The 26312-nt window shown below is 42.7% G+C and overlaps 1 protein-coding gene across 1 annotated transcript in view; it reads right to left on the bottom strand.

Moving 5' to 3' along the window:
* Window positions 1-478: 478 nt before the first annotated feature.
* Window positions 479-26312, bottom strand: part of polr3a (polymerase (RNA) III (DNA directed) polypeptide A) — a 49864-nt gene continuing 24030 nt past the window's right edge. Inside the window, exons 18-31 of the mRNA XM_056301913.1 lie at window positions 25108-25226; window positions 24148-24285; window positions 23080-23250; window positions 11528-11641; window positions 7214-7300; window positions 7041-7123; window positions 5644-5814; window positions 5031-5124; window positions 2825-2917; window positions 2293-2457; window positions 1895-2059; window positions 1675-1806; window positions 1425-1557; window positions 479-1340 (exon numbers count right to left, since the gene is read on the bottom strand). Coding sequence (XP_056157888.1) covers window positions 1192-1340; window positions 1425-1557; window positions 1675-1806; window positions 1895-2059; window positions 2293-2457; window positions 2825-2917; window positions 5031-5124; window positions 5644-5814; window positions 7041-7123; window positions 7214-7300; window positions 11528-11641; window positions 23080-23250; window positions 24148-24285; window positions 25108-25226 — 1814 coding nt within the window. The 3' untranslated portion in view covers window positions 479-1191. The remainder of the gene's footprint in view (window positions 1341-1424; window positions 1558-1674; window positions 1807-1894; window positions 2060-2292; window positions 2458-2824; window positions 2918-5030; window positions 5125-5643; window positions 5815-7040; window positions 7124-7213; window positions 7301-11527; window positions 11642-23079; window positions 23251-24147; window positions 24286-25107; window positions 25227-26312) is intronic.

The raw sequence follows: 26312 nt of genomic DNA on the forward strand, positions 1-26312 counted from the left end.
AGTTTCTACTGTTTCTATCAAATTGCAACCCCCCTCCCCCAAGATCAGGTGGAGGGGTCCTCAGGGTAGATCAAAAATATGCAGGGGGTCCAGGACCCCAAAAAGGTTGAGAACCACTGTCCTAGAGTCCTCGTGCTGCCATTCTTCTTCTTGTTTTATTGGCGCGTGCCATTTGATTGAACTTCCCATCACTACGAGTTACAGCTAATATTCTACATACTGCCACCTGCTGTACCGGAGGGGAACGTAAACACACCAAATAGGCCTGGTGGTTATGACTACCGTCACCGTTTTTTTTTTGTTTTTTTTTTTAAAGAAAGGCTAAAAATACGGGATAATCCCGGGAAAAATGGGAAGGTTGACGGGTATATTTCCTGTATTCTCAATTTATTTAATAGGTTCCCTTTTCTGTAAAAAAAAACACTTTCCCTTTCAAAATATTATGTTCAGGTTTATATCGTATGAAACCAAGTTCCTTTTAAATCATTTATTCACAGGTTAACATATATACAGACATGGATAAAAAAGTCGAGCTTCCTTCCATACATGTTGAGAGAGAGCTGTGGATAAACTGTGTGGGACTCAAAAGATTTCAGACACAAAGATCTGAATTGTCTACAATTACTGGGCGGGGGGGACATCTTTGTAGAGTAGGCTCAAGCATAAACACAGACAGGATGTGTCATAAATATTCATAAAACCAAACAAAATTTAGTCAAAGACATGCCACACAGCATTCAACACTGTTACTTTGAGGAAATAAAACTTTGTAGTTTACTCAGATTTGGCCGCATTTAAATTCAAATTATTACGAAAATCTGCATACTAAGCAGTTTGCTTTGTAAGAGATAAAAAAAACTACTTCTGAAACCAGAAATACAAACTAAAAATACATCAGGGGCTTCCAATGTTGTTTTCTACCTCCAAATGGGAAAATGTCTGACATTTTAGGAGGCACTTATGCATGAACAAAATTGGGTAGTTTTAAGGAGTCAATGGACAACGGGCTTCACTGGAGGATAAGCTTGAAAAGAAATCAAATAAATAAAAGTCCAGGGCACCAACAAACCACCTAATTGATGCCCAAGATGTCCGTCATCTGGCAAAAAAATGTTCAAGGTGAAACTTTGTCTCAGGCAGCTACAGTATAGATTAAGGCTGAGGGGGAAAAAGCTGACTCTCTCTGCAATGCTACGTGATCAGAGGAATGTGAAAGTCTGAATTGTCGAAGAGAAGAGGTCTCTTGGGTGGAGATGGATCCTTGTCTGCTTTATGCAGCAGTTTGAACAGTCCTGTGCCAATGTTCATTGGGATACCCATAATGATGCACTCAGACACACCTAAAACAAGGAGGCAAGGAATGTTTAAGACTCAAATAAGGCATGGAGAGGTATTTTCAAGATGCAACTGTAATATGAATTTACCACAGACTGAGTCCTTTTGTCCAAAATAAGCAGCATCAAAGAGATGATCAGCAGTTTTCTCGAAGGATGCCAGCATTAGCACACTTTCCTTCATCTTGGCCAAGCCAAATCTGGTGATCCCAAGAATCTCCCCCTACACACAGAGAAAAAAAGTCCTTGGCTGAAATGGTATTTACTACCAAGCGCAAAATATTGGAAAAAGACACTGCTGAAATTTGTGTGTATATTTTTAGGACTGGACTGGCCATACCTTGTAGGACATGAGATCTGCAAGAAGCATAACGTGACGTCGGTCAATGCTCATCCCATGGTTTACCATGGTGTACTGAATCTCATGGATGATAGTAGACCTGGCCGCTTCAATTCCCAAGGTCCTCTCCACCTGGAACAATGAACCCAACAATGAATGGATCTCTAATATCCCGGCAACCATCTGATACAAGTCTCAGGTGATTAGCATTGCGCCATACCTCGTAAGTATTGTTTGAAGTGGTCCTGCTGCCATTTACCCCATGGGTTGCCATGACGGCTCTCAAGTTATCCCCCTCCACCAGTAATTTGTACTTGTTCTTTCCACTCTGTTCGTCAATGTGAATCACAGCTCGGGCAACTTCAGGGATTCCTTGAACAACCACCTTTAATTGGAAAAATTAAAAGAAAAGGAAAAATGAGGTAGAGAGCAATAATGGATAATGAATCTGAGTTCTATGCATTTGATAGCGCACATGTATACATTCCTCTCTCAAAATCCCAAATGAAATTACAGTCGTATGAAGCCTTTTTCTCACGAATAGGCAGCCTGTTACACTGATTTCCATTATGTGCTGCTTAATTGGCAGAAATGGCGGCACAAGGAGGAAGATCTCACCTTGGGAAGGTCTTCCTTTAGAGACTGCAGTACATAATACATGGAGCTTTTGCTGTTCTCACGAGGACAGACGCAGACCACAGCCTCGCCATGCACGGCAATGTCTCCCGGCTTCACGCGCAGTTTGGACATGCAGATTGAGTAACGCACCGTTTCTGCATTCACCTGAACATAGGCACAAAAAAAAGTGTGGCCCCAGGGCAAAATGGATAAGATTAACCCGGCCAGCCTGTTCACAAAGACAAACCAGCAATTAAGCACCCTATTATCTATAAACAATCAAGTGCAAAACAACCAAACCGTTTCTAAAGCAACTGTGTGCATTGTTGGTAAGGCATTTGTTACATGCAATGAACAGATTGTGGGGCTCTCTGGAACGATATTAACATCACTACTTTCTTCACAGTCACAGGCAGATATGGCAGGGAACTATTAAATGTGCTGCAGTAAATGACAACTGACAACTGTGTGTTGCACATAATGGTAACTGAAAAGAAGTCTTTATAAACTCAACAGAGAAAAGATGTGATACCTCCAATCGAAGCAGTCTTATTCTTTCCAGGGAGAGTTTGACTAGAATGAAACAGTCATCCGGTAGAAATACTTCCTCTATATACTCAGAGATCTGTAGACGATAACAAGAATAACGTAAAGTCTTCAATCAGCACATTCTACTTGACAAGGACCCCAATTAAGTGTGTTGAATACATACAGTGCATCCGGAAAGTATTCACACCCCTTCACTTTCCCCACATTTTGTTATATTACAGCCTTATTCCAAAATGGATTAAATTCTTTTTTCCCTCATCAATCTACATACAATACCCCATAATAACAAAGTGAAAAAGGTTTTGTAGAAATTCTTGCAAATGTATTAAAAATAAAAAACTGAAATATTGCATGTACATAAGTATTCACACCCTTTACTCAGTACTTGGTTGAGGCACCCTTGGCAGCGATGACAGCCTCAAGTCTTCTTGGGTATGACGCTACAAGCTTGGCACACCTATATTTGGGGTATTTCTCCCATTCTTCTCTGCAGATCCTCTCGAGCTCTGTAAGGTTAGATGGAGAGCGTCGCTACACAGCTATTTTCAGGTCTTTCCAGAGATGTTCAATGGGGTTCAAGTCTGGGTTCTGGCTGGGCCACTCAAGGACATTCACAGACTTGTCCCAAAGCCACTCCTTCGTTGTCTTGGCTGTGTGCTTAGGGTCGTTGTCGTGTTGAAAGGTAAACCTTCACCCCAGTCTGAGGTCCTGAACACTCTGGAGCAGGTTTTTATCAAGGATCTCTCTGTACTTTGCTCCATTCATCTTTCCCTTGATCCTGACTAGTCTCCTAGTTCCTGCCGCTGAAGAACATCCCTACAGCATGATGCTGCCACCACCATGCTTCACTGTAGGGAAAGTATTAGCAAGGTGATGAGAGGTGCCTGGTTTCCTCCAGACGTGACGTTTGGCATTCAGGCCAAAGAGCTCAATCTTGGTTTCATCAGACGAGAGAATCTTGTTTCTCATGGTCTGAGAGTCCTTTAGGTGCTTTCTGGTAAACTCCAAGCGGGCTGTCATGTGCCTTTTACGAAGCAGAGGCTTCCATCTGGCCACTCTACCATAAAGGCTTGATTGGTGAAGTGCTGCAGAGATGGTTGTCCTTCTGGAAGGTTCTCCCATCTCTACAGAGGAACACTGGAGCTTTGTCAGAGTGACCATCGGGTTCTTGGTCACCTCCCTGACCAAGGCCCTTCTCCCCCGATTGCTCAGTTTGGCTGGGCAGCCAGCTCTAGGAAGAGTCCTGGTGGATCCAAACTTCTTCCATTTACGAATGATGCAGACCACTGTTCTCTTCAGGACCTTCAAAGCTGTAGAAATTTTTTTGTACCCTTCCCCAGATCTGTGCCTCGATACAATCCTGTCTCGGAGGTCCACAGACAATTCCTTTGACTTCATGGCTTGGTTTCTGCTCTGACATGCACTGTCAACAGTGGGACCTTATATAGACAGGTGTGTGCCTTTCCAAACCATGTCCAATCAATTGAATTTACTAGAGGTGGACTCCAATCAAGATGTAGAAACATCTCAAGGATGATCAGTGGAAATAGGATGAACCTGAGCTCAATTTTGAGTGTCATAGCAAAGGGTGTGAATACGTATGTACATGCAATATTTCAGTTTTTTATTTTTAATAAATTTGCAAAAATTTCTACAAAACCTTTTTCACTTTGTCATTATGGGGTATTGTGTGTTGATTGATGAGAAAAAAAAAGGAATTTAATCCATTTTGGAACAAGGCTGTAACATAACAAAATGTGGGGAAAGTGAAGGGGTGTGAATACTTTCCGGATGCACTGTAGCCTTCGCTACTTTGGCTCAAGAATTATGGGGCCTTCATTGATCGGCACAACCACTGTTTCACATGCAGTCCTAAACAGTTTGTAATCTTACATGAAGCCATTTAGAGGATATAAATGAATGACTGTTTGAATAATTTGCTGCCACATCAACCTAACCAGCATTCAGGAATTTGTCTGCGCACAGAGACAAGACATACAGAAATGCACATTTAAACATAAAGATCTACCTTGACACCCCGCAAACATATTAAGATGAAGACATGAACAAAAAGATCAAGATTGCACATACAAGTACACAGCTGTGTAATGCCGGGGTCAATATATTGCAAAGACAGTAAATACAGCGGGATAGCTACAGTGCGGTACAATAAGTTGTTGTGCAAATACCTCTCCTAGGAGTGTTTTCTCGATCCTTCCCTTTACCAGCCGAGCAAAATCAGCATCATCATCTACATCCAGATGGGCGCTGATTATAGGGGTGCTGAAGGATACAGAAAGGAAGCATCCATGTTTGTCAACACAAATGACAAAACTGTTCATTACTGTGCTGCAACAATGGAAGGGCTCTGAAGCCAAGCACGATCCCCTCTCCTAAACTGAGCGCTTCAGTGAATTAGCTAGGATCTAAAAAAACAACTGCAGAGAAACTTTCTGGTGGACAGCACCAGTAATTTCTGTCACTGCATGGAAATTGCTTTCATCCGAGCAAGGAGGTAGAGGTCAATAACAACTCCTCTTTCTGTCAGTCTGTCAGCATTAATTTCAAATGGCCAACTTACATGAATGATCAATTTTATAGAGAAACCTAACAGGCTCTTTTAGGGGGTCAATAAACCAACCGATAGTTTCAATCTAACCACAGTTAAGAGTTTTGCTAAAGATTTCATTTTCGGTAAATGCAACTCTTCTTTTTTCCCTTCCCGCTTTTCAAAGGGAACACGGGGAAGAGAACAAAGGGAAGCCGCTCCATGAATTATGAGTCAAAGCCTCGAGACCCTACCTGATGTTCTTGGACGCATTGATAATCTCCTTGATGCGAGGCACCCCCAGGGTGATATTCATGGATGCTACACCAGCAAAGTGGAAGGTTTTCAGTGTCATCTGAGTGCCAGGCTCCCCAATGCTTTGGGCACAGAGGGCCCCTACTGCAGAGCCCGGCTCCATCTGAGCTCTGTTTTTGTCAAAACAGACAGTTTATTGGCACGCTGCTCCTATGCAGCCCATCGGCACACCCACATACATGCATGCACTTATCCTTTATCCTGAACCAAGGCTTGTATTTACCCAGCACAAATCAACACACGCAGCATTTTATTTCATGTATATTCTATGCATATTTTTTTGTATATTGCATGTGCATTTTTGGTACCCCTGGTACTGTTAAGAGGTAAGTAATTGGTTACTAAGCCGTTATCAATGTTAATAACGCATTCATTAATGCTTAATAAACCAATAAGCCCTCTAAATAACACATTAATTAGGAGGGCTTTTTTTGGGGTTTTCTCAGAAACCAAGTGACCAGCAAGGATTGTCAATTCACATTCCCAGAGAGCAACGTACATTAAAATGACTTGTAAAATATCATGCAATGCCTACGCACGAGTCGATTTTCGTGCAGCAAAAATGGCAAGAGTTTTCAACTATCTCTTTGTATTTTATACACATACATTTATCAATCAAGTTGCATTTTATATAGCAATTTTCTAGCTGCAACAGCCACTCAAAGCAATATATATATATATATATATATATTATACACATACACACACACACACACACAATTCATAAACGAGTTACTCATATCACATTAACTAAATAATTGGTAGCCACTTATAAGTCCATTGGTAAAAAAAAATGTTTCTTACTTGTTCTCACGTGAAGTGCACAGCATTTTATGTACTAAACGTGTTATATAAATGTAAGAATTTTGGGGGGGGTATTTTTATACTTTTAAACAGGGAGAGAGACAGAGAGGGGTAAGACATGCAACAAAGGTCGCTGGCTGGATTCAAACCGGCGATGGTTACAACCATGTGGCCATGTGGTATGCGCTCTAACCATTCGGCTACAGAGGTGCCAATACAAGTATGTTTGATTGATAAAGCACTCACTGTTGTGCGAGCCAACAGCAGTTAGACACAACTGTGACAATTTGACACTGTTTGCAAAACAGGTCCCTTGTAAGTATTTCTCATCAGCCCTTAAGAGGTTTTCTCCGCAATTAACCAAATCAAGTGGTGTGTCCAGGCCAGCCTTCACTTGAGGAGTACTTACCACAGCATCCATAAAGTGTTTTGAGTGGTCGGTAGGCTACAAAAGCGCTATACAAAAATGCAGTCCATTCACCATTTACATCATGGCCATTAGAGGCAATGCAGAGTGTTGTGAGTCGACTACCTCATATACTTGTCCCTGCACATTTCTAGAAACTTCTCCAGCTGCGTGGGTGTAATTCGGTCAAGCTGATAGAGAACCTTTGGCTGCATGGCGAAAGGAGAGAGGAGAGCAATTAGGTTTTATTGGTAGGACCACTGGATTTTGCAGGTTAACCCGTGGCTTGCGGCAGCTACCTCTGTGGTGCCGTTGTCATTGATGCCATATTTGTCTCTGGTCTTCTTGATCCTCTCTGACATACTCTTGATGAACTTCCTTATCTCCTACATTTGGGAGGGAGAGGTGAAGGACACAAAGTCATGATCAGTTGTACAGTTTGCACCTGAGTGGGGCCAGTTTTTTCACAGAACACCAAGTCATGCAATTGTTAAACAACATTGGAGAGTAAAACAATTAATAGGCAGAGAATGCAATTATCCAACAAATATCCTTAAAGCAGCACACAGTGCTTTCCAATTAGTACGGTCAAGTGTTTGAGCAACTAGTTAGTGGTGCATTGAGTGGGACTTAACAGCATGACAATGACTTTGAATATCAAAAGAGTGCATTACACAAATCTCTTTCCTCCTGCTGACACATCATTCTACATGGATAAAACCCACAATCCAGCATGCTGAAGAACTATACCTCCAAGTACTTCGCTGAGCCAGTGTCAGTTAACTCCTTCACAAAAGGGAGAAGACAGGTGGGGTTTTTTTAAGCGTTTTAGCCAACAGATTTATTAGCTGCTTGCAATGTGTTCACTGAACTCATCGTCAACAGTTTCTAGTTCTTGCACCTAATCATCGTGGAGACAACAAAAACCCTACAAAACAAAAGTGAAACTACTTTTTTTCCCCCTGGATTTCCCCCTTTTTTTCTCCCCAATTGTATCCAGCCAACTACCCTATTTCCCGAGCTGTCCTGGTCGCTGCTCCGCCCCCTCTGCCAAGCCGGGGAGGGCTGCAGACTACCACATGCCTCCTCCGATACATGTGGAGTCACCAGCCGCTTCTTTTCACCTGACAGTGAGGAGTTTCGCCAGGGGGATGTAGCGCATGGGAGGATTCCATTATTCCCCCCAGTTCCCCCTTCCCCCCAAACAGGCACCCCGACCGACCAGAGGAGGTGCTAGTGCAACGACCAGGGCACATACCCACATCTAGCTTCCCACCTGCAGACATAGCCAATTGTGTCTGTAGGGATGCCCGACCAAGCCGAAGGTACATCTAGGTTATTCTTGTCCTGATAATTTGTTAACCATCAAATAAAGTTAAAAGACTTGGAATGAATGATTGATAAACATTACATAAAATGGAGTCATACACATTAAAAGAGTTAAGCTTCTGCATTAAGTGAATTCTTGGTTGTCCACACTTGACAACCAACTCTGTGTTCACATCCAACTTGAGTTGAGAGTCAAACACTGTACCTAAATACTTATGTGTCGACAATTTGAACATCCTCATAATGTATAACGCTAGCTTTTGATTTATCACTATTTTTCCTAAAATGAATGATTAGTTCCTTAGTTTTTGATACGTTGAGGTCGAGGAAGTTATCATCACACCATTTAACAAAGGCAGGTAGGGCACAACCATGATCTGACTCCAAGCCCTGGAGAAGAGACAACAGGATGGTGTCATCACAGAATTTCACAAGATAGCTGCCCCCTTGAGAAGTCCTGCAACTGTCTGCGTACATGATAAAAAGCAGGGGGGGCAGCCCACAACCCTGGGGTGAGCCATATTTGAGACCTTGATGTTGGGACATATGTCCATTCACTAAAACCTGCTGGTTTCTGTCCTTTAAAAAATCCAAAAGCAAGATTAAAAGTTAATCATGTAATTTAAAATAAGGGGCAATTTGCTCAATCAAAATGTGAGGCCGCATCTTGTTAAAAGCCGAAGAGAAATCAGCAAATAAAAGTCTCACATGAGATTTGGGTTTCTCAAGGTGCTTATAAACTGTCGAGGATAAAGAGTTTTGCATCCGCCACACCTTACCTTTTCCAGCTTGATAAGCAAACTGCAAGGGGTCTAGTTTGCCATCAGTTAGGGAGACAACCTCATATTTTAAAATCTTAAAATGTTTCATCACAAAGGATGTAAGCCCAACAGGTCTGAATTTATTTAGTTACCTTGCGATTTTTTGATTTTGGAATGGGTATTATAATGGATATTTTCCAAACTGTAGGTATCTGGCCATGTTCAGCACACATCTGGAAGAGTTTAGTGAAGACCTCACTAAGCTGGTCAGCACAATAGTGCAAAGTGCACCCACAGATGGCATCGGGGCCAGCAGCCTTTCATATGTTCAATCTCTTAAACAGGGCTGTGACACATTCCTGGGATATCATTCTGAGGTACAAGAGACCCTCTCAGCATGGAAACATTATCAGAGAAATCAGACCTTTCAAAGCGAGAGAAAAATTAGCTAAAAGTGTTTGGCAAGTCAGCATCCTCCACTCCATTTACACAGATGAATTGCTTAGTCTCACTTGCATATTGATTAATGGAGGCCATCGATTTGATCCCTTGCCAGGTTGCTCTAGGATCACCATAGGTGACCTTACATAGGGGTCCCAACACAAATTTATTTGGGTGTACTACATAACTATGCTCCGAGATATTGTGTACACACACACATGGTACATTCTATTTTTTGTACTATTACCTGATGCTTTTCTGCCTACTTGTGCTTTTATATTTTTGTTCTTGAGTTTGTATTGAATATGTTCTTGACTGTTTACTGGTCAGGTAGAACCAGTTTTTATATTTTTTTACGTTAATTGTTTTTAATTTTAATTGCGGGGATATTCTGAAGCGTAACCTTGCCCATACTACACAACGCATAATTTAATTTGTAAAGTAGTTTTGATTTTTTTTTTCTCTCTTGCACTATCTCTGCATCGTCACACTGTTTCTGAGCCTACTTGCTGCTGCACAATTCAATTTCCCCTTGGGGATGAATAATGGGTAATCTGATTTTATCTTAATCAGCCTTCACTGGTGAGCTGCTGGAAACTGATTCAGCCTGAACAATTAAAATTACTCAGATATTAAAGAAGTTTATCATATCTTATTAACAAAGACCGGGGTCACATCAGTAATAAAGTTTCCTCGGTTTACCGCCAGACACACGAGTGCTCAACTGCTTTGTTCTGCCTCTGTTATGTTACTGTCTATATCCGCTTCAATATGGCTGAGCTTTAGGCCCATACTTGGCCTCAAAATGGTGGTGTGAACTCCTATCTTCCATCAGGTCTGCTTCAAGAAAGGCATAACAAATTTCCTTTTCCAGGCTTATATTGGTCACTGACGGTCTCACGACTACGGTACCAATATGTGGTCTTGCCCGGTTCATATGGAATCCCTTATTGTTCATGTCACAATTGGTGATCTACCTGTTAAACACAAAAACCAACTGCACTTGACATGACATGCAGTCTTGGCAGGGTTGTGATCACTATTTGGTGCTCTAAAATGCCTGTGGATTGACACATCGATGTATCCGCCAACTGCTGGCTCTCTTTTCAGTCTCTTTGGGGGGAAAAAAGAGCCTGCTGAATGAGAAAACGTAAATGTCAGCTGGCATAAATGAAAGGGCCAGATTAAAGTGTCAACTTCCAAAGGAGACCGTGTCATAAAAAAAAAGTCAGTGGAAGTCAGTGGAAACAATAAGCCACAGTCAAAGTTTCAAACTTGTTAGAGATATTTTTTCTCCAATTGTGGCTTTGTACAGGATTTCAAAGTTACTTCCATTTCTTCTTGCCTGAGTCATCGTTATTTAGCCTTCATTCCTAGGAAAGCGAGGCAAGCTGGGATGCTCTATATTTAGTCCATTTGTTCAGCTGCTGTTATGAAAGAAGTGTAAAAGCCTATCACCTAGAGAACATTCTCCCCTTGCTATCAACAGTAAAATGCTCAATTTGTAATCAGAAATTTAGATCGGCAATTTCAGTGTTACTACTGAATACCGTGTTTTACCCATCAACCCAGTTGAAGGTACAGGGCAATGTGTCGAGGTACATTTCTAATCTCAGAGTTTCATGCTGCGCGTTCTGAAGGTGCGGCTGCATCGTGCATGGAGATGTGATGTGAATGGTTGATAGCAATTACAAGCCTAAAAGAATTCAGGCATAGCTAGTATATTGAGATCTGCTTAGAGTGTGTTCGGGGATTCTGCACTGCTAGACTTTCTTTAAGTGTAGCTGGCCTAACTCGACAAAACAACTGTAAGGAGGTGCCTGCTTGATAACCCTAATGACAAACCCCAACTCACATACTTAAGTAGGCTATGCGTTTTGATGTCCTCTACAACAACCACTTGGGGAACTACACTGTTTCAAGACATAAGCTTGTAGTAATAACTTGGCTCCTGTATAAATTACTTTATAAATGACTGAAATATGGCAGATGGGATTTTTACATCATATGCTGTGTTCCAGTATGTGATTGTAAAAAAAAAAAAATTGACGGTGAAAAGCTCGGTCCGTTCTGCACAATTACCTCCAAGAAGCTGTCTCTGCAACATAGGAAATCAGATCTTTTCATGATTGATTCTGAGGTGAGGACCAGTTCATTCTTGCTAAGGGCAGGCTGGTCTGGACATGTGTAAACAGCCTGGCATATAGAGAAAGAAAGAAAAATAGACTGTTAGTTCAAAGCACATCTCTAATCACAGGTCATCCACACTCAACAGCAGATACACGAAGCATTTCTTCGTTCATCCCTGTGCAGAGGAAGAGAAAGTAAATGACAAAATTATCCATCCATCCATTATCCAAACCACTTATCCTGCTCTCAGGGTCGCGGGGATGCTGGAGCCTATCCCAGCAGGGATTAAATGACAAAATTCTTGGCATATCCTTGATTTGGACCCCTCTCTGGATCATGTCTTCAACCAGTCCTTCAACTTCACTTATAGGAGGAGCTTAAAAGAAAAAAAAATTGGGGGCATCCGGGTAGCGTAGCGGTCTATTCTGTTGCCTACCAGCACGGGGATCGCCAGTTCGAGTCCCCATGTTGCCTCCAGCTTGGTTGGGTGGCCCTACAGACACAATTGGTCGTGTCTGTGGGTGGGAAGCTGGATGTGAGTATGTGTCCTGGTCGCTGCACAAGTGCTTCCGCTGGCCCGTCAGGGCGCCTGTTCGGGGGGGGCTGGGGGGGAATAGCGTCAACCCCCCATGCACTATGTCCCCCTGGCAAAACTCCACACTGTCAGGTGAAAAGAAGTGGCTGGCAACTCCACATGTATCAAAGGAGGCATGTGGTAGTCTGCAGCCCTCCCTGGATTGGCAGAGGGGGTGGAGCAGTGACTGGGATGGCTCAGAAAATAGGGTAATTGGCCAAGTAAAATTGGAGAGAAAGGGGGGGGGGGACTGTGAGTAGAGCCAAGTAGAAAATGAGGCTGATGCGGCAATAAGGCATATATGGCTAAAAGCATATTGACAGCAGTATGGACTTCTTCTTGGCTATGCAGGTGATGATTTTATACTTATTATTTTATATCTGTTGTATTAACTTTTATTGTCTACCCTGCTTTGTTTTGATTCTATGCTGTCTGATACAGTCCTGCTTGTTTTTTAATTGTGTTCTGTAAGGTGTCCTTGAGTGCTGTGAAAGGTGTCCATTTTGCATTTTTTTCAAACAACTCAAACAATCAAGCATATGCATCCCCTCCCTCTTTCCCCTCCTTCCCACCCTCCCTTCCATCCCCAGAGCAGAGATAAACATGCATGGACCCCTAAAGAAAAAGAAAAAGGGAGGAAAAAAACAAAACACCACTGTGTGTGTGTATGTATGCAGAACATTCTATCTAACCTTCTGAGGCTTGAGGTACCCCCATCCTCTGGAGCAACTGTTAAGGTCTTTATATAGTCCAGAAAAGGTGACCATGTTTTTTCAAAGTTTCTCGTTGAACCTTTCAGGGAAAATCTAGTCTTCTCTAATTTGATGTGGTATAACACATCTTTGATCCATCTACTGTGGGCAGGTGGCGATACATGTTTCCATTTCAGAAGTATTACACGTCTAGCTAAAAGAGAGGTGAGAGACATAATTCTGTTAAGATACAGGGGAGTGTTATTCCTAGCGGCAAAGCCAAACAGGGCCGTAAGAGGGTCAGGTGGAACGTCAGCACCAGATATATCTCCATAGGATTTAAAAATGTCTGTCTGGAATTCAAATAAGCAAGGGCAGGTCGAAAACATGTGAAGCAGGTCTGCGGGTGATTGTCCACAACGGTTACATGCATCACTTATACCAGGAAATAGCCTTGCTAGTCTAGCATTAGTGTAATGAATGCGATGTAAGATCTTACCCTGTATAAGACTATGTTTAGCACATCTTGAGGCGGTGTGAACTAGCCCCAACACAGTATCCCACATCCAATCCATCAGCTCCACACCCAAATCCTGCTCCCAGGCAACTTTAAGATGGTTAAGAGTCTCGGGCTTAATGGAATCTATTTCAGTATATGTAATTGAAATTAGGCTCTTTACATTGGGGTTCAAAGTCAAGTCAAGTCAAGTCAATTTTATTTGTACAGCCCATTATCACAAATTACAAATTTGCCTCAGTGGGCTTTATAGCTACACAACACCCTGTCCTTAGACCCTCGCATCGGCTAAGGAACAACTCCATAAAGAAAACCTTTAACAGGGAGAAAAAATAGGAAGAAATCTCAGGGAGAGCAACAGAGGCGGGATCTCTCTCCCAAGACGGACAGATGTGCAATGGATGTTGTGTTCACACAATTTACAGAATACAACATTGGAAGAGGATAACAGAATTATAATGGAATTATAAAATATGTGAGGAATATGATGAGGAGGATGCCAAGCAGTGTCCAAAGAGAGAATGGAATCAATTTAAGAATGAGTAGGATGGTTTGATAATAAAATGTATTATTATTGTTATTATTAATTCACAATAGGTGAAAAATGATACAAAAATTACACAATACTCCTATCCCCTGTAAAGTCTAAATGGCTTGTGAGCATCACCAATCCGCCATCATTATAGCAATCAGCCTTTCATTACTGATGTTAATGAATTGGCTAAGGATCTGCATCAAATAAATGTCGCAGGTGATAGTTTATGACCATGGCCATCGACAAATTATCTCAAGATGACAGTGAAATATGCTGCATTGTGTCATAGATTAAGATGTTATTAACATATTATGATACAATATCTAACATTTACATTTTTCAGATTTACTAAATATTTACAAGTCACTGGAAATTCAATTATCTAGCATTTTTTAGTCTGTAATAATTGCATATTGACTTGAAAACTGCAGAAGTAAGATAGAGATATACTATGTTATAGTACACTCAGAAACAGTTCCAGCTAGTTTACTGATAAGAACATTCTCTGACTTCTGTGTTCTCGGTTGATAAGAGCCTTTTACTGCTGAGAAAACGTGATGTGGCTAGAGAAAAACATTTGCTTTGTTTATATGGCCAAGGCCATTCTTGCCTTTCTGTACGAAATACCAAAACTGTGTTCTGTTTGCCAAATGTATCCAAACTATGACTGCTACATGTGCTGCTTAGGTAAATGTACCTTTAGAGTACAAAATCCATCTCGACAACCAGTTCATCAGAGACTGACGTTGATTCATTGGTGTCTATTCTCTCTCTCCGTGCAAACAAGTATAAATAAATGTCATTTAGTAATATTTAACCACTTGAACTTGAGTGAAGACTGAGTTTTCTTTAACAACTGCTTGCTATTTTATCACAATTGTAAGATCCAACTATACAGTGGAGTGTTTTGAGAGCATCTAGGTACAGTAATGACCCATTTGTATTACAATAAACAGCCTGATATATATATATAAGCAGCTGATGAGGTATAAAACAGGATATATATATACATATATATATATATATATATATATATATATATATATATATATATATATATATATACATATATATATATATATCAGTCTGGTTCATTTAAACCTAAAGAAAATCAAACCTTGAGTCCTCTCGTTTTGGTGGGGGGGCCTTCTTGCATCCATTTTTGTTGAAAAACTGTATAATGCCAGTCAAGGGTTTGACTGAGATAAAAATGTAAACTGTCCGCATCCTTTTGACATTAACCTGGCAGGGTTAAAGACACTGTATTGGTTGTTGCATGGTGGTAGGCATTTTCTTCCTATTCATAAATGGGGATTAGCTCCTCAGTTTTGCTGCTTGTGCTTTTTTGAGGTCACTGCCCCCTTCTGATGTTTTTCATGTCCCGTAAGAGATTCATAATAGCACATCACTGTGCCAAAATACAATCTTCCCTGGCGAGACAGCACAGTTCCATCTTACGATTATCTACATTAACCAAGTTTTATTAATGAACAAAATACACTACATGACCAAAAGTATATAGACATCCGAGCATCAAACCCATATGTGCTTGTTAAACAACTCATTCCAAAACCGTGAGCATTAATATGGAGTTGGTCCCCCCCCCTTTTTTTTTATTGCTGTTATAACAGCCCCAACTCTTCTGGGAAGGCTTTCCACTAGATTTTGGAATGTGGCTGTGGGGATTTGCTCCCATTCAGCCACAAGAGCATTAGTGAGGTCGGGCACTGATGTTGGGGAAAAGGCCTGGCTCACAGTCGGCTTTCCAGTTCATGGGGTTGAAGTCAGGGCTCTGTGCAGGCCAGTCAAGTTCATCCACACTAAACTCAGCAAACCATGTCTTTATGGACCTTTCTTTGTGCACGGGGGCATTGTCATGTTGAAACAGGAAAGGGCCTTCCCCAAACTGTTGCCACAAGGTTGGAAAAGCACAATTCTTTAGAATGCCATTGTATGCTGCAGCATTAAGACTTCCCTTCACTGGAACTAAGGGGCTTAGCCCAGACCAAGATAAACAGCCCCATACCATTATTCCTCCTCCTCCAAACTTTAAAATTTGCACTATAAATTCGAGCAGGTAGCATTTTCCTGGCATCCACAAAACCCAGACTGGTCCATCAGACTGTTAGATAGTGTTTCCACTGCTCCATAATCCAATGGCGGTGTGCTTTACACCACTCTAGCCAATGCTGGACATTGTACATGGTGATCTTAGGCTTGTGGGCGACTGCTTGCCCATAGAAACCCATTTCATGAAGCTGCCAACGAACAGTTCTTGGGTTGATGTCGCTTCAAGAGGCAGTTTTAAACTCGGTAGAGTGTTGCAACCGAGGACAGACGATTCTTCTCCACTACGTGCTTCAGTGCTCGGCGATCCCGTTCTTTGAGCTTGTGTGGCCTACCGCTTCTCGGATGAGCTGTGGTTGACGCAAGACGTTTCCACCACACAATGAAAGACTCACAGTTGACTGGGGCAGATCTAGCAGGGCAGAAAATTAATGAACTGACTTCTTGGAAAGTTGGCATCCTATGACAGTGTCACAATCAAAGTCACTGAGCACTTCAGTACGACCCATTCTACTGCCAGTGTTTGTCTACGGAGACTGCAGGGTTGTATGCTTGATTTTATGCACCTGTTAGCAATGTGTGTGGCTGAATAGCCAGCCCCACTAAATAGAAGGGGTGTCCACATACTTCTGGCCATATAGTGTATCTCTGTTATGTTTTGTCAATTTGCATCAATGCTCCTTGGAAATATGTCCTAGTAGCCACATTAAGAGGCTTCATTTGGCACTACATTTTCAATTGCCTATTAAGGACAATATTTAAGGGCCAGTCTCTAACTGACTTGGGCTTATGGCAACCACAGGGGTTATAACATTGAAAAGAAATGAGAACGAGAGCGATTTTTTTTTAAGAGGATGAACACACAGCCGACAGATTACAAATACATTTTGCTCAGAGAGATGACAACCTCCTCTCTTAATACACGGCGTTCTGCTGCCGAAAGACTTGGTTTTCTATGCCTTTCTGACCCATCTAATTCTATCCACACATGGCAGTGTATGATGGGAGGATTGTTAAAGGTCCGTGTACGTGGTGGCCAACGGATTTTCGTTTTGAAATGAGAAGGAAACAGAAAACTATCCGTTTTCCGTATTTTGTTTTGATGATAGGAAACTGAAAAAAAAAACCCATCTAAAAACCCATCTTTTCAGCCAAGCCTTTTTACAGATCCCCATCCTTGCCTTCTGATTTGGTTTGTCTTTAGCTTGGTCTGTTACTCCCTATGCCATGTTATATTTTAATTCAATTTCATGTATTTATTCATATTTTCTGTATTGAGTGAAGTCAGTTCATTAGTTTTCAGATTGGTGCAGCATCAGCAGTAATGCAGACGTTTGTACCGGACTGTTGTGATGAAGAGGGAGCTGAGCCGGAAGGCAAAGCTCTCAATTTACCAGTCAATCTTTGTTCCAACCCTCACCTATGGTCATGAGCTTTGGGTAGTGACCGAAAGGGTGAGATCACGAATACAAGCCACTGAAATTAGTTTCCTGCGTAGGGTGTCTGGGCTCAGCCTTAGAGATAGGGTGAGGAGCTCGGACATCCGGAGGGAGCTCGGAGTAGAGCCGCTGCTCCTTCGCATCGAAAGGAGCCAGTTGAGGTGGTTCGGGCATCTGATTAGGATACCTCCTGGGCATCTTCCTTTGGAGGTTTACCGGGCACGGCCAACTGGGAGGAGACCCCGGGGTAGACCCAGAACTCGCTGGAGGGACTACATGTCCAATCTGGCCTAGGAACGCCTTGGAATCGCCCAGGAGCAGCTGGAGGGCGTTGCTGGGGAGAGGGACGTCTGGAGTGCCCCACATAGCTAGCTGCCTCCGCAACCCGACCCCGGAGAAGCGGCTGATGATGAATGAATGAATAAATGAATACTTTATTAATCCCCATGGGGAAATTATGCTCTGCATTTAACCCATCCTAGCTGTGTAGCTAGAAGCAGTGTGCAGCCACTGTGCAGCACCCGGGGACCAACTCCAGTTTGTCTTGCCATTGCCTTGCTCAGGGGCACAGACAGGAGTATTAACCCTAACATGCATGTCTTTCTGATGGTGGGGGGCACCAGAGCACCCAGAGGAAACCCACTGCAGGCGCGGGGAGATTGATGGTGGGGGAAACCGGAGGAAACCCTCCGCGGACACAGGGAAAACATGCAAACGCCACACAGTGGATGACCTGGGATGACCCCCAAGGTTGGACAACCCCGGGGTTCGAGCCCAGGACCTTCTTGGTGTGAGGCGACAGCGCTAACCACCAGGCTGCCGTGCCGCCCAAAATATAAGTAAATATAAATAAAATTTTACTTACTTACAGACACCATTCTGTAGTTGCCAACTAAATTGTGATATCCCTTGCCTTTGCACTTACCTATTTCTGTTCTTCTTTTTTTTTTTTTTACTTTTCCCCCCTTTTTCTCCCCAAATGTATCTGGCCAGTTACCCCATTCTTCCATGCCTTCCCAGTTGCAGCTCCACCCCCTCTGCTGATCTGGGAGACCCTCCCCCAATACATGTGGAGTCGCCAGCCGCTTCTTTTCACTTGACAGTGAGGAGTTTCGCCAGGGGGACATAGTGTGTGGGAAGATCATGCTATTCCCCCCAGTCCCCCCCACCCCCAAGCAGGTGTCGCGAGCAACCAGGACACATACCCACATCCGGTTAACCCACCTGCAGACACAGCCAATTGTGGTTGTAGGGATGCCCGACCAAGCCGGAAGCAACATGGGGACCAAGCTGGAGGTAACACAGGGATTCGAACTGGGATCCCCGTGTTGGTAGGCAACAGAATAGACCGCTACACTACCCGGACACCCCCCCCCACACACACACACACATACATTTCTTAAATCATTTTTAAATCCTTACAGTGTCTGGTAGTTTTCCCTGTGCACACTCCCACGAGCTGTATGCAATTCTTGGTGGGCAGGCAGAACTCGGCATAAGACCTCTTCATAAAAAACAAAAAAATAAACCCACAAACTTGAGAAAGAAGATTTCCACACACGTATTTCTTATTCCCGATTTCCACGGATAAGTACATCAAAGAAAATCAGATAACGGGTCTTTTTTTTCCTGTTTTCTATTTTTAAAACAAAAAAATGAAAAACGGATCGTTCCCTGTTTTTTGTTTCCCTATTTCCAAATTTTTGATTCTCTCATTTCAAAACGAAAACCCGTTGCCCGCCAAGTACAGAGACCATTAAATATGCAACACTTGATTTTAATCAGCTTTCACTAGGGCCATCGTTGATAACAATGCCTCAGTAGAGCACTGAACACAGCCACCGTATGTTTATGAATGAGTTCAGGTTACCATGCTGCAGATTGTGTGTGGCACAATGCTTTCACTGCTGAGTTAAAATGGGCCATGACATTTATATTTCTGCAGGCTGCTGGTAGCACATTGCTACTCCTGTTCAACAAATTATGAATGATTCCCCCTGCAGCTAATACTTACCAGATGGCAACATGTTGAGTGGTGAGAAACATCACGTTGTCTCCTGGCAGCCAAATAGGGAATAGGGGTTGGAATATAATTATTTGGCTCAAAGGATTTTAATTCCTTGAGCAGTACCTGAAAGGCCCAAGGCAACACTCCACCTCTCATTGTACAGTAACACATCCATGTGACAAAATTGTTCCCCTCTGAAGCTGGTTTTCAAGTTTGGCAATGGAGCTCGCTACAACCTTGCTAGCCTGTTAGGGTGTCAGAAAGAAAGGCGTTTGTCTACTCTGACCTTGTTAGCTGGTGCAACACCCCAGTTTGATTTTTCTATCCTTGTTGATATAGCTCAAATCATATATATCAGCAATAGGACTCACCAGAGTCTGAGGCTGTTCACAGTATTTACCAGCCTGTCAGGAGGCTTGCCCACTAATCGGCCTGTGAGGCATCATCAGGTGTCGTGTCTTGATGCATGCTCAATAATCCAGTTAAGAAAATCAAAGAAGGTTTAATCAGTTCATCTGGATACAACGTTTATTAACAGATACATTTCATCACTCATCTAAGTAACCTCTTCGGTCTACACTGACAGCAGGTATCCCCATCCTATAAACAATACAGGTGCATAACGATCAAAACCAACGACCGGATTCATATGCAAATATGGGCGTTACCATTAACTTGAGTTTCAATGGCCATGTGTACTATTCAACAGTGCACCAGCCAATCAAAGAGAGGAGAAGGACAACAGCTGTCTAAGCATAAACCAGTGGTGATTCCGTATGTGGGCGGGAGTGTCGGAATAGTTGAGACGCGTATTTTCCAAACACCATGTCTCAGTTGCTTTCAAACCCCAAAACACACTGTGCCAGAAGTTGGTCCAACCCAAGGATCGGGTCCCCTGGCACAAACAGAGCAATATAGTGTAACTGTACGCTGTTAAGTGCCAGGAGAATTGCTGTGACTTGTACATAGGGGAAACTAAACAGATGCTGGCACAACACAGGAGAGCTAACGCATCAGGCCAGGACTCCGCAGTCTACACCCATCAACAGGCCAGTGGCAACTCTTTCAAGGATAAGGATGTGCACATCCTTGATAGGGAGGAATGCTGGTTTGAACGAGAAGTCAAAGAGGCTATCTATGTGAAGAGGGACCGACCATCCCTGAACCGGGGGCGGGGGGGGGGGCTAAGAGTACATCTGTCACCATCTTACAATGCTGTGATTGCAATTATTCCCAAATCCTCTGTGAATAGTACACATGGCCATTTAAACTCTAGCTAATGGTCACGCCCATATTTGCATATGAAACTGGTCGTTGGCTTCAGTCGTTATGCAACTGTATTGTTTATAAGGGTGGGGATACCTGCAGTCACTTTAGACTGAAGAGGTCACCTAGACGAGTGATGAAACGTATCTGTCAATAAACGTTGTGTCCAGATGAACTGATTCAACCTTTTTTGAGATCAGGTCCAGTGACATTCAGAGAAAAATCATTAGAGCTCTTGTCAAAGTTTTACATGAATGGAGAAAAATAGTTCAATATCCATTCACACAGAGGCAGCTCAAAGAACAGTTCCATTTTTGTATAACCTGTGTCCTATTTTCATAGTTTTTTGAATGAATATCAACTACGACATTATTTTACTCTGTGGCTTCATTGTGGAGATCTTGGACACAGGACCAGCAGCCTTACAACAGCATGTTATGGTACAACTAAACATGAGCCTTAAGTCTGTCCTTTCAAACACAACAAAAAAATGTGTCTCTCTGTAAGACTGTGCACACAATATCTCCATTATCTATGACTTCTGCTGGCCAGGTATTCTACTGATAGTTACTACTACCTACGGTAAGCATAGGCTGATCATTCATGCAAGTAAAACTAGGAAGTAGTTCAACAATGCAATTGACCACTGTTGATATTCGACCCCTATTGGACATTTCAGATAATAAAATTCAATCTGCACTTGCATTTCCACTTCTAAATATGTGGTTTTTATGATTGGATTGAAGTGGATTTTTTTTTTTTTACACTGATGCTCCTGTTCTGCTATCCCAATGTCGCTATTAAAGCTGTGTCCAGCAGTGGTCCCGCATCAAACATCTCCAAAATGAAGCTAGTGAGTAAAAACGTATCATTACAGGCATGCAAACAGGCAAAACTACAAAAATAAGAGCTTGCACAAAACTGCAATTTTCCTTTAAGTTATGTGTCTAACTAGCTGAGTAGACGTGTCATTCTTTCTTCCTACCTGCCTATTGGTGGTGGTTGAGGTGAGTTTCCCCCCTTCAATGTGAGGTGCTTTCAAGTTCAAGCTGCGTTTATTTGTAGTGCTTTTCTAGTTGCAACAGCCACTCAAAGCACTGAATTAAATAAGAAAGAAATTAAATAAAACTTGTTCGCCTTTGTTGTGTGTGGGTTTCTGTTCTGTTGGGCCTTTCAATAAATCATACAGGGGGCTAGCAATGCGTGAGAAATCTTTGATATATCGCCTGTAACAGCTCAGCAGGCCCAAAACTGCTCTCAGTTCCCTAGCCATACTTGGCTTTATGTCCTTACATCGTCGAAATGGGTATCAAGATAAAGTGCTATGTAAATGTAATCCATTATTTTTTTAATATACTTTATTAATCCCCGTGGGGAAATTATGCTCTGTATTTAACCCATCTTAGCTGTGTAGCTAGGAGCAGTGGGCAGCCGCTGTGCAGCACCCAGGGACCAACCCCAGTTTGTCTAGCCATGCCTCGGTCAGGGGCACAGACAACAGTACTAACCCAAACATGCATGTCTTTTTCATGGTGGGGGAAACCGGAGCACCCAGAGAAAACCCACCGCAGACACAGGAAGAACATGCAAACTCCACAGAGGACAACCTGGGATGACACCCCCCCCCAAGGTTGGTCAACCCTGGGGTTCGAATCCAGGACCTTCTTCTTGTGAGGTGACAGCGCTAACCATTGGGCCAACTGGGCCTCCGTGCCACTGCCACCGTGCCATATGTATCACTACTAGGTATCACTGTGGCATGGCACCATGCTACAATGATAGCTAGACAAATAGGCTACACATATAAACCTAGAATGCCACAAAAATAAGTTGTACAAAGCTTTTGATCATCATTTTAAAAAGACAGTCTATAAAGTTGTTATACATGATTAAGCTAGAAAAAGTCCAACTGCACTTTTAAAATGTAGCTACTCTCACAAGATGTCTTACTAAAAGGGGTGAGGTGTACATGTGTAGTTTTTTCTGCCACAAGATATCTTAGCAGGAGGAATACAACATATGGGGCCTAGGAGGAGGAGGGAACAATATTTCCTTATGCAATGATTAACTTATTACCTATGATTATTACCTTGAGTAATGACTATTGACAATGATTAACTATTACCTTGACTAATGGCATTGTAAATGTCATGCACATTTGTATGTAGTATGTACCTATGTAACCGTTTTCTAATTGGATGGTGGTGTACACGTTTAAATCTATCTATGTATGAAGGTGAACTTGTATTTTGATGCCTAGAGGTGAACTTCATTTTGATGTACAAGCTGTGGCCACAAATTTCCTCTAGTAAGACAATAATGAAATCTATCAATCCACCCACCCATCCATCCATCTCAACTCCCCTATCTGGCCAAACCCATGAATTAGGAGACCAAGAAACCTACCCGGATGTTGTCCAGGACTCTCTTGAACTCTAGTGGTTCATCCTTGCCCTCCATGGCAGCGGGGTCTAAGCCGTCACCACCGTAGATGAACTGGATGATGTCCCCGGTGGAGCTCCGCACGGTCAGATCGTACTGTGAGCACAGGTCCTCCAAGGACTTCACCAAACGCCTCTGTCGAAACACAGAATATTCTATCCATGCTGACTTTGACCTCTATCAAGGGGACCCAACTTGTAACCCTAATCACTTATATATAAAAACGAAGATATGACAAATGACAACTCTTCCGTTCAGTTTATCCTGTCTATGGACGATGCTTAGACCTTGATCAATGCTTTTATTTCATTCAGACTAGATCACTGCAATGTTCAGACACATGCTAGCATAACCAACTCTCACTGAACTGGTGTTGATGCATGGGGCCACACTTGCTCTGTGGTAGTTTCTGTGTGGCGTGCCTGCGGTGCTATTGGGGGAGATACTTGACTCTTCAATTTATATTCAGCATTGTTTCACTACAACTTATTTTATGATTGTATATATTCTGCATTTGTGTGCTTATTAAGTGCCTTAATGAACAGTTATTGAAAACTTGTAACCGTTTGTCCATTCTGCCCACTCAGCAATCAATGCTTGTACATCTGTCCTGGCAGAGCAATCCCTCTTCTGATGCTCTTCCCTTTTTTTTTTCCTGATAAGGTTTTATGTGAAGTTTTTCCTCATCCAAATCAAAGATCTAAGTATAGGGGTTTTCGCACAGAATATATTGCTATTGTAAAACCCTTTTGGACTGAATGATGACTTGGGGCAATAAAAATAAAACTTGAGTCGACTTCAGTAAGTGAAGCAAATTTAAAATGGGGGGGATAAAAAAAACACCTTTTCATGTTTTGTTTGATGGATATGCCTGCACTGATTTCCATACCAATTCCTTGACATGCGCAGCATTGATTGAGGACAAGAGAAAAGGGTAATGACGACAACTGTATGGATATTATTGTTGACACACATTGCCAGGCAGTGGGGGTGATCTCCAGATGGGAAAAGTCCCCAAAAAAAGGGGATTACCTGCATGTATCCAGTCTCAGCAGTTTTCACAGCCGTGTCCACCAGACCCTCGCGACCAGCCATGGTGTGGAAGAAGAATTCGGTGGGCGTCAGGCCAGAGTAGAAGCTGTCGGCCACGAAGCCCTTTGCAGCGGGCAGCTGTACAGAAGCCAGCGAGTAAGATCATTTCAGATGGAGTCTCAAGCCACATGTACATACAGATAGCTGGGCAGGTGCAATTTTCCCTGTTTATCTCAATCTATCGCTCTCTCTTTTATTTAAATCTGCCAACAAAATAGATTTAATACATCCATCCATCCATTATCCAAGCCGCTTATCCTAATTAGGGTCGCAGGATGCTGGAGCCTATCCCAGCTGTCACTGGGCAGCAGGCGGGGAGACACCCTGGACAGGCCACCAGTCCATCACAGGGCCAACACATTCACACCTACAGACAATTTAGTACGGCCGATTCACCTGACCTACATGTCTTTGGACTGTGAGAAGAAACCGGAGCACTTGGAGGAAACCCACGCAGACATGGGGAGAACATGCAAACTCCACACACAGGACGACCTGGGACGACCCCCAAGGCTGGGCAACCTCGGGGCTCAAACCCAGGACCTTCTCGCTGTGAGGCGACCGTGCTAACCACTGTGCCAACGTGCTGCCTTTATTTATTTATTCATTTTAAATCAGCCAACAAACTAGATTTAATACCAGTACAAGAGAAAACGTGCGAGAGAAAATTTGGGTAATGATATTGCCACACGCATGTTTGTATGTGGCTGTTAATTTTCCTTTCTTCATGACAAGCTATTTGTGAGAGCTTAAATAATTTTCTGAAACATTTCAACATAAACAAAGTGCAATATTTCATTTAAAACACAAACAAAAACAATCAAATAATAAGGTTTTAGACAAAGAAAAAGGAAAAAGAGAAAAAAGGGTTGCTAATAAATAAATTGAGACGGATCTTACTTTTGAGTGTTTTTCAAAATGTGGGAGAGAGCGATTCTCAAAGCCATCAGGCACCCGAGAGCCACTTATAGCCTGCTGACCCACACAGGCGATCATCTGGGAGATATTGATGAAGGATCCTGTATGTATGCAGAGAACAGGGGACACAACATTTAAAATCCCATATGTGGAGCATGACACATGGTCACCGGCCGGCACAAGTAATGTTCCATGGATAAAATGGTATCTGACAGAAGTGTGGGGGTCACATTTTGAAATAAAACAAATGGAATATTAAGACAGAATAAGTATGTGCAACTACGCTACTGTGCTAGAAACGCAGCAAAATATCAGATGGATGATGGGATTTTGGTTGATGGGATTTTCAGCTGAAAAAACATACTACTCCTTTTATAATAGGTGTACTTTTATCAACTGGACATTGGTGACATGACTACAATAACGTGCTTCAGTGTTATCTTCAGTCTATCTCTGTGCATGATGTTTAATTCGCCACGTACCACGGTATTTAATCTATTATCTCACTGACCACCGTGGCGTTTTTCTGACATTTGTTCTCTCACAAATCCTCTCAACTCAATGCGTTTAGAAATTAAGTACAGCTTGTTTACAGAACCCCTTCGATGAATATCAAGTAGTGTTACGGTAGTGTTACAAGATTTATCGGAAGCAAAATAAGTAGTCAACACTATGGCTGAGCATATTTGCTTTTAAATTACACTGTACCAGGCATCTGGGTGGTCTGGCAGTCTATTCCATTGCCTAACAACATGGGGGCCGCCGGTTCATGGGGACCGCCGGTTTCGCCAGGGGAGAGTTGCACGTAGGAGGATCACGCTATTCCCCCCAATTCCTCCTCCCCCCCGAACAGGCACCCCAACTTACCAGAGGAGGCGCTAGTGCAGCGACCAGGACACATACCCACACCCGGCTTCCCATCCGCAGACACGGCCAGTTGTGTCTGTAGGGATGCCCAACCAAGCCAGAGGTAACACGGGGATTTGAACCGGTGATCCCCGTGTTGGTATGCAACGGAATAGACCGCCATGCTACCAGGATGCCCTTGACAGAGACTTTCTTAAGCGTTTCTTCTTCACGGTGCATCTGAGTGTTTATCTTTACAAGGGAGATAACTTGTCAGAGCTGGTGAGCGGGACTAAGGTTTATCCAACATTAGCAACACATTATTAGCTGATGGAAAATGA

This window comes from Lampris incognitus, unplaced genomic scaffold (assembly GCF_029633865.1).
Source record: "Lampris incognitus isolate fLamInc1 unplaced genomic scaffold, fLamInc1.hap2 scaffold_217, whole genome shotgun sequence".
Classification (NCBI taxonomy): Eukaryota; Metazoa; Chordata; class Actinopteri; order Lampriformes; family Lampridae; genus Lampris; species Lampris incognitus.